The sequence below is a fragment of the Marmota flaviventris genome, chromosome 17 (assembly GCF_047511675.1).
Source record: "Marmota flaviventris isolate mMarFla1 chromosome 17, mMarFla1.hap1, whole genome shotgun sequence".
Taxonomy (NCBI): domain Eukaryota; kingdom Metazoa; phylum Chordata; class Mammalia; order Rodentia; family Sciuridae; genus Marmota; species Marmota flaviventris.
Window position 1 is genome coordinate 38,808,866 of NC_092514.1, and position 13,774 is coordinate 38,822,639.

At 46.3% G+C, this 13,774-nt stretch overlaps 1 protein-coding gene across 2 annotated transcripts; it reads left to right on the plus strand.

Moving 5' to 3' along the window:
• The first annotated feature begins 693 nt into the window (after positions 1–693).
• Positions 694–13,543, plus strand: LOC139702531 (DNA repair protein RAD51 homolog 4-like). 2 transcript variants are annotated; one of them, XM_071603913.1, is made up of 9 exons: positions 694–1,143; positions 1,363–1,540; positions 1,654–1,772; positions 7,154–7,235; positions 7,473–7,607; positions 8,143–8,232; positions 9,358–9,448; positions 9,557–9,627; positions 13,457–13,543. In XM_071603913.1, the coding sequence occupies exons 1-8, from the start codon at positions 974–976 to the stop codon at positions 9,583–9,585; spliced, it is 894 nt and encodes a 297-aa protein (XP_071460014.1). In that variant the 5' UTR covers positions 694–973; the 3' UTR covers positions 9,586–9,627; positions 13,457–13,543. The 2 variants fall into 2 exon arrangements, with proteins under 2 accessions (XP_071460014.1, XP_071460013.1); XM_071603912.1 differs by lacking the exon at positions 13,457–13,543 and adding an exon at positions 13,128–13,217 and having other exon boundaries at positions 696–1,143.
• Positions 13,544–13,774: the final 231 nt, after the last annotated feature.

Sequence of the window (13,774 nt, forward strand, 5' to 3'; positions counted from 1 at the left end):
AAAACAAAGCCAGACATTAGCTCCACTCTCAAGAAAACCACCTCTATAGTAGGAAAACATTTCTGTCACTTCTGGGGGCAGGAGGCAGGGCTCTTAAAAACAGCACTGGCTTTGCATCTAGATGTACACTTAGTGTGAGTCCAGCCCTGTACCAACTAGCTGTGTGTAACCTTTGCTAAGTGACTTTACTGAGCCTCAGTTTCCTCACCTATAAAATGTGGATACAAATAACACCTCCCTCATAGATTTGTGAAATTGTTTTATTTCTTCCAGTGGATGTGGCAAACCAAAGGCCATTTCAAAATACCAAATTATATTTTTGTGTCTCATATGTACTTGAGATTCCACAGACAACCCACACCTTCCACCCCCCCAAACACACACACACAAGAAAGAATTTTGGGAAAATACAGAGAAGCAGGTGACTTCGATGCACTTTGCTGCATCTTAGCACCTGTTATGTAATCTGTAAGGATCTGACTGATGTCTTTGATTCCTTTTCATTGTCCGTCTCCTTCAATAATCTGTAAACTCCTTGAGGGGATGGGATTGTCTATCTTGCTAAACTTTGTGTCCCCAGCGTTTGAAACAGAAGCTGGCGTTCAACCTTCTTCAGAAGGTTGGAGTGTGTATTTGGAAGAAGTTGGGGGCCGAATGCAGCTGAATGCGGGTGGCTCCTAGCGCCCAGGGTCGGGTGGCACGCAGAGTCCCGCTCCAGTCTGTAGCTCTTGGGAGCAGGAACCGGGCGCCCGGGTCCGGCTAGGTTCGCCGCCGCGGTTTGCCCGTGCTGCCAGCAGATGGCGCTGCAGGCCAGGCTCCCGTCGCGCGCCAGCCCGGAACCCGGAAGCGGAGGAGAGCGGCCCCGGGGCGCCTGGAGTCCCGGACTATCCCGGAGGGCAGGTGGGCCTCCCCCTGCTTTCCTGCTGCCTCCTCCTGGCGCAGCCGGCTCGCCAGGGCCCTCTCCCGAAAGGGGATGCGAAGCGGCGTCTGGAGAGGGTCCCGCAGTACCCACGTGACGACCAGTGCCGGAGCCCGTCGGACTGTCCCCGGCCTGCGGGGACATGGGCGTGCTCAGAGCTGGACTGTGCCCGGGCCTCACCCAGGAGATGGTCCAGCTTCTGAAGAGCCGCGGCATCAAGACAAGTGACCGTGTGGGCGCGTGTCCGGCAGCCGCGCGCCCAGCACACAGCCTGGGCACAGCCTCGGGACCCGCGCCCCCTGCCATACCCGCAGGGCGCTGCCCCCTCACTGAAGGGCCACTCCCCATACACTTCTGGAAAGGCTGGGTGTGCGGGAGCAAAACCCGGGCACCGGGGAGGAGCCCTACTGTGTGCCAGGCCCAATGGCTGTGACTTCACGCAGGCCTCCCGAGACTGCCTGCGCCGAGGCAGAGTGCACCGCCGAATCACAGAAGGGAAACCAACGCGGGAAGCCCGGGCTGCCCTGGCGACAATCACCTGCACGTGTTTTGTTTTTAGTGGTGGACCTGGCTGCTGCAGACCTGGAGGAGGTAGCTCAGAAGTGTGGCTTGTCTTATAAGGTGAGCTCGAGATCACACCCCTTAAGCCTCGGGAGCAGTGAGTTCCAGTGAGGACCTGGGAAGCCCCGTGGGTGGCTCGGTACTGTGTGGTCTGAGTGCCCGCCCTTTGGCAGGCCCTGGTTGCCCTGAGGCGGGTGTTGCTGGCTCAGTTCTCAGCTTTCCCCTCCAATGGCGCGGGTCTCTATGAGGAAATGAAGACCTCCACTGCCATCCTGTCCACCGGCATTGGAAGGTTTGTACATGTATTTGGATAACAAAGCGAGAGACAGAAGAACGTTCAGTGCTTGGATCAAGAGAGAGCAGGGTTTTTGAAGGCTGGAGTGGGAGCAGTATAGACAGATGTGAAGGAGAGGCATTGGGACTTCTGAGTTCTTTTATCTTAGAACAAGGTTATAGGGTTTCTCAGCCTTAACACTATTGACACTCTAGGACATGTAATTGTTTATTGGGGTGGGGGCTGTGCTGTGCATTGGAATAGGTCTAGCAGTATGCCTGACCTCTACCCACCAGATGCCAGTAGTACCTTCCCTCCCCGCAGTTGTGACAATCAAAAATGTCTCCAGACATGGCTAAATGTCCGTTGTGTGGAAAATTGCCCCTGCTAAGAACTGCTGTCAAACAATACAAGATGTCTGCAGTATTAGCTGGGCACAGTGGCCCAGGTTTATAATCCCAGCTACTTGGGAGGCAGAGGTGGAAGATTCACAAATTCAAGGCCAGCTGGGCAACTTAGCCAGACACTGTCTCAAAATAAAAAATAAAAAGGTCTGAGGGTTTAGCTCAGAGATGGAGTGCCCCTTATTTCAATTGCTAGTGAAGGAGGGCGGGTAGGATGTCCCTAGCCTCTCATTATTATTCAGCAGATTAGAATCTGCCCTACCTTCCATGTCACTTAAAGGTAGAGCAAGAGAGAACAGAGCAGGATTAACATTTACCTAGAGCTTGTGCATGTAGTCGCTGCCTATAAGATATCTCTCCAGTGCAACTGCAAGTTAGAGATTGTTAGTTCCCCTTGCATTAGCCTAAGAAGAGCAAGTAGCAGAGATAAGGCTCAAGTCCAGGGATATCTGACCCAGAACCTGGTGCCTTTGCCATACTCTGCAGTCATAGAGAACAGGGAAGCTCATCAGAAGGAGCAGTTACATTGTGCCATGTCTTTTAGGTTAGGAAAGACTTGGAAGACAACAGGCACTTTCTGGCCAAGTAAGTCTGATCTCTCTTCTGGCCTGTTTGTGCAGAGCTTGATGAATAGCTCTGCCACCACAAAGGCCTTTGGATTTCTCTGGCTGGCCCTTACTGTTTCCATAACACATTCTGTTGGCAAGGTTCATACAGCATAGTGCTTGCTCTCACTGGTTTGGGGTATGAGTTTGTAATCCAAACTAGTGGGTGCCGGACACATGCAGAGAATACATATGCGAGTGAGGCAAGGCTCCTGCTCTTAGGAGTATGGCATATAGTGTGTATAGGAGGAAAACATGAATAGAAGACATGTGGATGCACACAGGGAAGCAGCCCCAAGGAGGGAGTGATTAACAGGAAGCAGATTGGCCTCTGGGCTTCAGAAGCTTTTAAACCAACATACACAGAGGGAGCAGTAGAATGGCAAGCTGATAGGTTACTGGCAGGTGCAGATCAGAGTGCAGGAAGACCCTGGAGAAGCAGGGTCTTGGCCTTGAGGAATAGATGGACTTTCCCCGAGCGCTTAGCAATTCCTGATACATTATGTCATTTGTTCTTCACAACCACTATTGAGTGAGTGCATTGCCTTTAAAATCATCATTTTAGCCAGGCTCAGTGATGCACATCAGTAATCCCAGCTACTTGGGAGGCTGAGGCAGGAAAATTGCAAGCTCAAAGTCAGCCTGGCAACTTAGGGAGATCCTGTTTCAAAATAAAAAGGGATGTAGCTCTGGTAAAGAGCCCCTGGGTTTAATCCCCAGTACAAAAAAAAAATCATTTTCTTGGTGAATACATTGTGACTCAGGTTAAATGATTTGCTGAAGATCTTACTTCAGCAGACTGGGCACTTGAGGTCCTGTCTAACAGCCTAACTGATCTACTGTGTCGCCTCCTTGAAGGTGGGAGGCCATTGTGAAAGTAGAGTTCCAGGCAGTGGGGTAGAGCTGTGCAGAGTAGATGAACTGAGAAAGACCAAGGGGGCGGGGGGTCTGGTGGTGCCGATGCTGGGTGTGTGAGTCTGATCCAGGACTGGTGAGATTTGGCAATATACTGAAGAAGAAATATGACAAGTCATATTAGCAGGTAGGATAGAGGTATGAAGAATCAAAGATGACCTCCTCCCAGTGCACCATGGGCAGTTAATGGATATAACTTTAAAACTTGGCTGCAGGGAGGAAATTCCTATGTCAGAAGTTTGAGAAATGCCTGATTGACTCCAGTTAAGCAGGTTTCTTTGTTGAAAGTGTTCTCAGAGCCTTTGTGCTGTGGGCAGTGTGAATCTTGGCAGAGTAATAGAGAAGGTAATGTACCTTGGAAAAACTAGATTCATCAGAGAGAAGGTGGTTCCATTCAAGCAAGAGCTTTGTCTGTTCATCTCTGTACCCTCTCATTTTATAATAAGGCCTTCAGGAAATATGAGGGATTCAGGTGATATTTGAATGAATAATTGAAAGAGTGATTGAAAGGTAGTTCAGAGGAAAAGATAGAGGATAAACCCCAGCAATCACTGACATTCTAGGCAGTGGTGGCCAGGGGTTCCTTTTCATGCTGCTGTGCTGCTAGAGGTGATATGGGGTATATTGGTAGGAAGGTCCTCTACATAATTAGAGGAAACATGGAAAGGAACACAGATGGATTTGGGAACAGCTCATGTAGGCTGAACAAGGCAACCAAGGATGTGGTTGGTTCTTGACTAGAGTTAAGCCCACTGATTGAATCCTGGCTACACATTAGAATTGCCTGGGTGACTCAAAAAGAAGCTCATGCTTAGGTCTCACTTCTACAAATTCTAACTTAATTGATCTAAGCCAGTGATTCCTAAACTTGTCTGTGCATTAGAATCCCCTGGGGAACTTCTCAACATCCCAAAACACAAGCCTCCACCCAGACCAATGGCATTCCCTAGGGGTGGGACACAGGCATCAGTGTTTTTATTTTTGTTTTTGATACTCCCATCTGACTCTAGTGGGCAGATAAGTTTGAGGAACTGCTGATAAAGGCATCTTTTTAAAAACTTCCCTGGAGCCAGATGTGGTGGCACATCTGTAGTCCCAGTGATTTGGAAGGCTGAGGCAGGAGGATGACAAGTTTGAGGCCAGCCTCAGAAATTTAGCATGGCCCTAAAGCAACTTTAGCAAATGTCTTGCTAAAGTGGGACAATTACAAGACTGCTGCCTGGCATGTCAAAAAACAAAAAAGGGCTGGGCGTGTAGCTCAGTGGTTAAGTGCCCATATTTAATCCCCTATTACCCGCCCCCACCAAAAAAAAGAAAACAAACAACCAATAATGGGGAGAAAAAAAAAAAAAAAAAACCCAGGATATAGCTAAGTTGGTAGAGTGCTTGCCTAGCATGTGCATGGCCCTGGGTTTAATTCCCAGCACCACCAAAAAAAAAGGAAGAAACAAAAAAACCCCACAACATAACACTTCCCTGGAAGATAAGTGTGGTGGTGGTATGCCCCTGTAGTCCCAGCTACCCCAGAGGCTTAGGTAGTAAGATTGCTTGAGCCCCCAACTTTGAGACCCGTAAGCAACATGGCAAGACCCCATCTCAAACAAAAAGAAAACCTTTCCCTATAATGGGAAGGATTGAGAATAACTAGTAAAATGCATCAAAATCACCTGGAGTTCTTATTGAAACCTAGATGTTGGTCCACTGCCAGAATATTTGATCAGTAGGTCAAGATAGGGGAAACGGGATCTTGCATTTCTATCCATTCTGGAGTGTGGCAGATACTGCTGATCTGGTGACCACACTGGAATAAAACTGGAGCTTCCCAGATCTTAGTGGGAGGGATGGGATCCAGGAGTAGTGGAGCTTGGATGTGTATTAAACAGGTGCTTGTTAAACAGAGACGGTGTGAGCACAGTTATCCCAAGAAGCCATAAGGCTGGAGTGTTAACCAGAAGGATTTTGACTGGCAGAAACCTGTGGTCCCTGGGTTTGAATAGAAGGGACAATTACTAGAGTGCTGCCTGACACGTTGCAGGTTGCAGGTCACAGGTAGGTCATGGGAGGTCTTTAAGAACCATTTTCAGAGGCCTGGAGTCTGTGAAGATGATTGCAGCATCAGAAAAGGGATGCATGTGGTACAGGCTGTGGCTCAGATGAAGCTTCAGCCCCATACCAGGCAGGGCAAGGAGGGTGATCTGTTTTATGGTGGTACAAGGACAGAACCTGGCTTAGGAATTGTCTGCTTCTTAAAGTGTATCCCAAGGCTTGCAGAGCCTGAGTGTTGACTATACAGGAACAAAATAAAACAACAGCCTTGTTCTACTATAATTTCTCTAGTAACCTTTATTGTGTGCCTCTCAGGTCTGGGGCATGTGCTAATGTTGGTGATGCAGCAGGCACAAGGCCTGGTCCTTGCCCCAGGGTGCTCTTATCAGATGAGGGAGACAGACAAACAAGCAGATAATTACAAACTCCTAGAACAAATAATCGAGTTCAGCAAGGTTGCGGAGTACAACATCACATAAAAATCAATTGCGTTTCTTTATATTCTCAATGAACATGTGGAAACTGAAATTAAAAACAATACCATTTAGAGTTGCACCAAAGAAAATGAAATACTTAGGTATGAGTCTAAAGATTGTGTAGGATTTGCCTGTGAGAAATTAAAAATTGCTGATGAAAGAGATAAAAAATGAATGACTCGAGTTGGGGTTGTGACTCAGGTAGAGCACTTGCCTGGCATGTGTGGGGCACTGGGTTCGATTCTCAGAACCACATATAAGTAAATGAAATGGAGATCCATCGCCAACTTAAAAAAAAAAATTTTTAATTGTTTTTGACAAAGATACAGAAGCAAGAAGGAAAGATAGCCTTTTAAACAAATGATATTAGAGCTATTGGACATAAAAAATCTAAATTTCACACTTGATATAAAAATTGACTAAAAATGAGCCAGGCATGGTGGCAGACACCTGTAATCCCAGTGACTCGGGAGGCTGAGGCAGGAGGATTATGAGTTCAAAGCCAGCCTCAGCAACTTAGTGAGGCTCTAAGCAACGGAGCAAGACCCCATCTAAATAAAAAGGGCTGTGGATGTGGCTCCTTGGTTAAGCATCCTTGGGTTCAGTCTCTGGTACCAAAAAAGAAAAAATGGGGGGAAAAAAGACTAAAGATGGATTATGAACTTAAATGTAAAACATAAACTTATTTAGCTTTTAGAAAAATCTTGGGGATCTGAGGCTAGGCAAAAGCCTTAGACTTGACACTAGAAGTATGATCCATTAAAAAATTTCACACAGCACTGTCAAAAAAAATAATAAATTGGACCTAATAAAAATTAAAAGCTTTTGCTCTGCTAGAGAGAGGAGCTCCTGGCCAGAGATGACTGGGACATCTCTGAACAGTACCAGTGCTTGGAAGGAAGGTCTTTCTTTTTTACCCCCAACCTCATGATTGATTTCTCTTCTACCATCAGCTTGGACAAACTGCTTGATGCTGGTCTGTATACAGGAGAAGTGACTGAAATTGTAGGAGGCCCAGGTAGTGGCAAAACCCAGGTGTGTATGAGGCAGCAGCCAGGAAGACTGGTAGAGGTGGGTGCCTAGTCCTGGATCTGTGGGGAGCTTCCACCAGTGTCTTCATGGGTTCAGGAGTCAAAAGAGGCAAGATGGGTGATGAGAGGTGGGCTTGGACTTAGGTGGTTTTGCCTCTGAAATCTGGACAAAATGAGCTTTGTTTCTAGACCTTCCCTCTCTGAGGGCTCAGGTTCACCTGATGGCCCATTCTCTCTTAAGGTATGTCTTTGTGTGGCTGCAAATGTGGCCCATGGCCTGCAGCAGAATGTCCTATACATTGATTCTAATGGAGGGCTGACAGCTTCCCGCCTCCTCCAGCTACTTCAACCTAGGACCCAGGATGAAGACGAACAGGTAAGGGGCAGGACAGTTGGGTTCCTGCTCACAGGAACTAGAACTAGACTCTTGACTAGAAGATCCTAATGTCCCTTACACTGCAAAAATGTGGGCTGTTTCAATGAACAGTCATTTCTTGCTTTGAAATTTGAGGTTCTGTTGATAACTTCCTGTGTCCCTTAAGCCTGCCCTGGTAGTGTCATTTTCCCAGCTTGCATGCCACTGGGACAGTTCTTCCAGGAATCCCTCCCAACTCCTTGCATATTCTAATCAGAGCTGGCAATCACCCAACATCTGTTTCCAGCCCATTTCTTGCCCATGGCAGATATCATCAATCAGTTGTATCTCTTTCCCACCAAGTTGCAAATATGTTACAGTTCAGTACCCAGGCAGATCTAGCCCCTTGGACAAAACCCAGTTGCCATTCTGGACCTGAGTGTTTGTGTCTGAGTGCCTCTTCCCCTTCTTAGCCTTATAATTCCTCTTCATCACCTTCCTCAGCCCCCTGATCCATCTTATCCCAAGCCTCTACATTTTTCTCCCACCCCTACAGGCAAGAGCTCTCCAGAGGGTGGTGCATGCATTTGACATCTTTCAGATGCTGGATGTGCTGCAGGATCTCCGAGGCACTGTGACCCAACAGGTGAGGCTTCTGTCCTGCCCTTCCCTGCTTTACTCAGCTCTCCAGGTGCCATCTGTATGTGGGCAGGTGTCCTACTACAGACTCTCTTTGAGAATGCATATGTACAATCTGATGACATCAGCTGTGTGTGCCACTCCCAAAGTGGAATTCCTTAGTACTTATTTCATAAGCTTTATTGTTTACATATTCCCCATCCCTGCTAAACAATAATTTCCTTGAATACAAGGATTATGTTGTATTTGTCTCTTCATCTCTGCATTCCTCACTAAAACCAATTAGGAATGACTTCAGCTGCAAGTAATAGAGATTGTTTGACAGACTTGAACTTTGAGGACATCTAATTATCTCACATGAGTTATGGAGGTTGGCCACTCCAGAACATGAGGGCACGAGGCTGTGTGTCTGATTCTCTTGTTCGTCCCCTCATGATTGCTAAGTGGCTGCTATACCCTCACGTGTCTTCTCTTCACACATTGACATCCACATTCAGGCCAGTGTTGTAGAAACAGAATCAGAATATAAGAAGTAAGGGAGAAGAGAAAGGAATCCTGGAACACAACCTAGGCCCAAGAAACCAGGAGGATGTTAATGCTTGTGGTTTGAAAGATGGCATCAGAGCTCCTCTTAAAGAGCTGTCTTTATTTGGAACCACTTTAGCTATGGGAAAAGAGGCTTTAGAGGAATGATCTAGAAAGAGGCAGTGAAATAAAGAGAAAGCAAACTCTTCAGTGAATGAAGTTGGGAATTTGGGGTGGAAGTGAGCAGGAGAGAGATGAGGAGTGAGTCAGAAAAGGAGAAGGTCCTAAGAGGATGGTTGGTGGGAGACAGGACGTGAGAGAACCCAAAGGCGACCACAGTCCTCTGAATGGGAATTTCTGAAGGAGCATTTGCCACATCCTGTGATTTAAACCCCCTCTGCCCACCCAAGTCTTCAGTGAAGTCTGTTAGGCACCCAGCTGGGTCGGGGAAAGCGTTGCTGGAATTCTGTGATGCCCGTGCAGCTTACTTGGAATGGAGAGGTTGTTTCTGACTAGCTTCTGATGGATGTGCAAGCTTGTCCTGCAACGGATGCCCTGCCCAAGAGGCCACTGGTTCATGGTGGCTGCTTCCCCCAAATCCCTCCAGGTGAGGTGTTCTTCGGGGACTGTGAAGGTGGTGATTGTGGACTTGGTCACTGCAGTGGTCTCCCCACTTCTGGGAGGTCAGCAGAGAGATGGTGAGTGCTGTGGCAGAGCCTGAGGGGAGCGGACGGACCCTCATCTCCTGGCTCTGGAGTCTGGCCCCGGGCCAGCCCTATCCCTGTCCTCTTCTTCTCCTCCCCCAGGCTTGGCCTTGATGATGCAGCTGGCCTGAGAGCTGAAGACCCTGGCCCGGGAGCTCAGCATGGCAGTGGTGGTGAGGAACAGGCTCAGCCTACAAACTTAATTTCCAGTTACAGCTAACTCTTCATTTCCCTTAAGTGGCAGCTCTGAACCCAGAGTAAACCCTTTAGGAAAGGGATATAGCCCAATTTCCCCAGGTCAGCTGGAGCTCTGGACTGAAAGGGAAGAAACTGGACCATTAGTAGCAAGGAGGATTAGGAACCAATTTGTTTTTCTTTTTCTCTTTTTAAGTCATGTTTATTAAGGTTTAATTTACATAGAGTAGCTCTTCCTTGTTTGAAGTTTGACTAATAAATACAGTTGTATCCAATCTTGTTATACTGCCAAAAGGTCCCTTGATCCCAGACAACCTCGTAATTTTTCTGTCCCTATGGTTTTCCCTTTTCCAATAAATGGATCATTTTGTTGTTAAAGTAACTTTTTCTGCTTAGGAAGCAGTTTGTTTTTTTGTTTTCATTCTTTCTTTTTTTTTTTTTTTCTTTTCTTTTCTTTTTTTTTTATTACTGGGAATTGATCCCAGGGGCACTCTACCACTGAGGCACATCCCATCCCTTTTTCTGTTTTTTTTTTTTTTTTTTTTGAGATTAGGGTCTTGCTAAGTTATTGAGGCTGGCCTCAAACTTGCTATCCTTCTACCTCAGCCTCCCAGGTCACTGGTATTACAGGCATACACCATTATGCCTGGCTAGAAGCAGTTTTTAAAGTCTTCATGCTTCTCATAGGAAGATTTAAAAAGTAATTAAATATAAAATTCAAACTTGTAATCAATCTCCATATCCACAGAAACTTAATTATTTTATCTCCATAAAATCTTTTTTCTTTGCGTATATACTTATACTGTTTTGGAGGGTGAGGGGTTACCAGGAATTGAACTCAGGGGCATTCAACCACTGAGCCACATCCCCAGTCCAATTGTGTATTTTATTAGAGACAGGGTCTCATTAAGTTGCTGAGCGCCTCACCCTTGCCAAGGCTGGCTTTGAACTCATGATCTTCCTGTCTCAGCTTCCCAAGCTGCTGGGATTACAGGTGTGCACTGCTGCTCCCGGCTATAGTTATACTTTTAACTAACCTTCTAACTAAAGTAAACTTGTTTAAGAAACCATAAAAAATAACCATTTCAGTCCATCTCCCTTGTTCTTACATAGATCTTTAAGACTGTCATTTTTAGCAGGTTTTTCTTTTTCTTTTTCTTTTTTGAGATGGATTCTCACTGTGGTGGCCTTCAACTCACATTCTTCCTAGGAGCTATGCATGTTTTTCCCAGTTTTTAAAATTATGTTAAGATAAGTGGTATAAAATACATTTGTAATGTACCCTTATCACTGTCCATCTCCATGGCTGTTTTCATCTTATAAAACTGAAATTCTGGGCCCATGAAAAATAACTCATGGGCCAGGCACGGTGGCACACACCTGTAATCTCAGTGGCTTGGGAGGCTGAGGCAAGAAGGTCACAAGTTCCAGGCTAGCCTCAGCCACTTAGTGAGGCCCTAAGCAACTAGTGATACCCTGTCTCTAAATAAAATTTTTAAAAAGCCTGAGGATATGGCTCAGTGGTTAAGCACCTCTGTGTTCAATCTACAGTACCCCCCAACCAAATAAATAAATAAATGTCTAGAGGCAACATTTCCACATTTTGTGGAAGGTTATACTAATTTGTATTCTCACTGGCAGTGTAGAAGGATCTGTTTTCCTATCCTTTTATTCAAATGCAAGTTCTTGGGGCCTTGCTTTCCTGGCTTTTGGATGTCTGTAAGCACCTTCTGTGTGCCAGACTCCGGAATAGGCAGTAGGGATTCAGTGATGAACAAGCCCTAGCCTCTAGGGGCTGTCACACTTGCATGCCTCTATGGGAGCCGATCCTCCAGATTAGGACTCCTATTCAAAAACTTGTGCTGTGCATGCCTATAATCCCAGTGACTTGGGAGGCTAAGGAAGGAGGATTTCAAGTTTGAGGCCAGCCTCAGCAACTTGGTGAGGCCCTAAGCAACTTATTGAGATCCTATCTCAAAATAAAAAATGCTGGACCCCCCCCTTATTAAAATAATTTTATTTTATTTATATTTGTTTTTTTATGTGATACTGAGGATAGAACCCAGTGCCTCAACATGTTATGCAAGCGTTCTACCACTGAGCCACATCCCCCGCCCCATGTCCAGCCCTTTTTAATTTTTTTTTTAAAGAGAGAGTGAGAGACAGAGAGAGAGAGAGAGAGAGAGAGAGAGAGAGAGAGAGAGAGAGAATTTTTTAACATTTATTATTTAGTTTTTTGGCGGGCACAACATCTTTGTATGTGGTGCTGAGGATCGAACCCGGGTTGCACGCATGCCAGGAGAGCGTGCTACCGCTTGAGCCACATCCCCAGCCCCCTTTTTAAATTTTATTGTAAGATAAGGTCTCATTAAGTTGTCTAGGCTAAGCTGGAACTTCTGATCCTCCTGCCTCAGCCTCACAAGTAACTGGAATTACAGATGTGGACCACTACACCTTGTTTTCATATCAGTCCTTTTAGCTGTTCTTCATGTTATTCGAAAGTATTTCTGAGGTCACATTTTAAAGGCTTGATTGTTAATGATAAGAAAGGTATGATTTAGCATGTAAATACTTGCTTATGATCCCCACTTAGATATAAATGAATAATATCAAGAATATTATAAATATTTCTGTGAATAAACAGGGTTTCTGTCCCCCATCAGAGCACAAGTGACCAATACAGGTCAAACTATTTATTTCCCAAACATATACAAATACATTTATACTTTGCTTTGGGCCGCAGAAACTGTAGTTTAGGTGAAAAGTCAGTTTAAAACAGGAATTCAACAGCTTTTTCATGCTTGCATTGTGCTTGTAACTTTCTTGTTTATGTGTCTGTTTAGTCAGTCACAGATCATTGTACATATAGTATTTGAATCATCTTGTATGAATTTGGGTATGAAATATATTTGCACATTAACATTTTTAAAAAGGGCTGGAAATGTGATGTGACTCAGTGATTAAGTGCCCCTGGTATCAAACCAGACGACTCTCTCAGGGCAGGGGACATAGCTCAGTGGTAGAATGCTTGCCTAGCATGCCTGATGCCCTGGATTCAATACCCGGTACCACCAAAAAAAAAAGACAGAACTCCTCTTGCCCCCATAAACACACAGGTATATTACAAAGGGCTGGGTGGACATGGTCTCTGGATGCCCATTTGCTGAGTTGGGGGTATAGTGGCTGCAAGCCCACCAGTAACTTCCCTATGGGAAAGTGTGACTAGCACTGCTTTTTCCCAAACAGGTGCCACATTGCCTTCTAGTTGGGGGTTAGGCTTGAGGCTTGAAGGTTTTAGCAGAAAGAGCTGGGTCCAGGTCAGGAGCCCTATGATCTAGTCCCAGACCTGCCATGAAGTTATAGAGCCTTGGGGGAGTCATCTGTCCACACCAGGCCTCACTTTTCCCATCTATAAATTGAAGCAGTAGGAGCAGATGTCCTCTGTACTAGCATTATGGATCTATAAGCCTTTCTGCAGGTGACCAACCACATGACCCGGGACAGGGACAGTGGTAAGTTCAAACCTGCTCTTGGACGTTCCTGGAGCTTTGTGCCCAGCACCCGAATTCTTCTGGACATCATTGAGGGTACAGGAGCATCAGGCAGCAGCCAGCGCACAGTGTGTCTGACCAAGTCTCCGTGTCAGGTGAACCAGCCCCAGGGGAGCGCCAGTGATCTTGGGCCCTGGAGGGAGGTTTCCATGCCCACAAGTGTCTTACTGAATTCTCTGATGCTGAAACTGTGGAATAGGTCTACCCACGTGGGTTGCTTAACTCAACTTACCCTTCCCTCTGTCTCCTCTTCCAGCCAACAGGGTTCCAGGAAGTGGTGGACATTGGGACCTGGGAGACTCCAGAGCAGAGCCCAGTGTTTCGGGGAGAGCAGACATGACTGATGCTGTTGATTGGGACAGGAGGAGGCATCACAGCCCCCTACCTTTCCTTCTTAGTAATGTTGCTGTTTACTGCCAGCCTGCACCTGGGACTGCAGAAGTTCTCAGACTGGCCCAAAGAACCGGCTCAGTTTCCTGAGCTTCATTCTCTATGGAGACTCTTAGAGCCACAGGCCAAGAGGAAGCTGCCGTGGAGGATGCACAGGTCCAGGCTGGTGCCACATTTCCTCCCT

Coding starts and splice junctions, on each gene's coding strand:
- LOC139702531 (XM_071603913.1), top strand. CDS start 974: ATGCGAAGCGGCGTCTGGAGAGGGTCCCGCAGTACCCACGTGACGACC. Junction 1,541..1,653: donor AGTGTGGCTTGTCTTATAAG/GTGAGCTCGAGA, acceptor GCCCTTTGGCAG/GCCCTGGTTGCCCTGAGGCG. Junction 1,773..7,153: donor CTGTCCACCGGCATTGGAAG/GTTTGTACATGT, acceptor TTCTACCATCAG/CTTGGACAAACTGCTTGATG.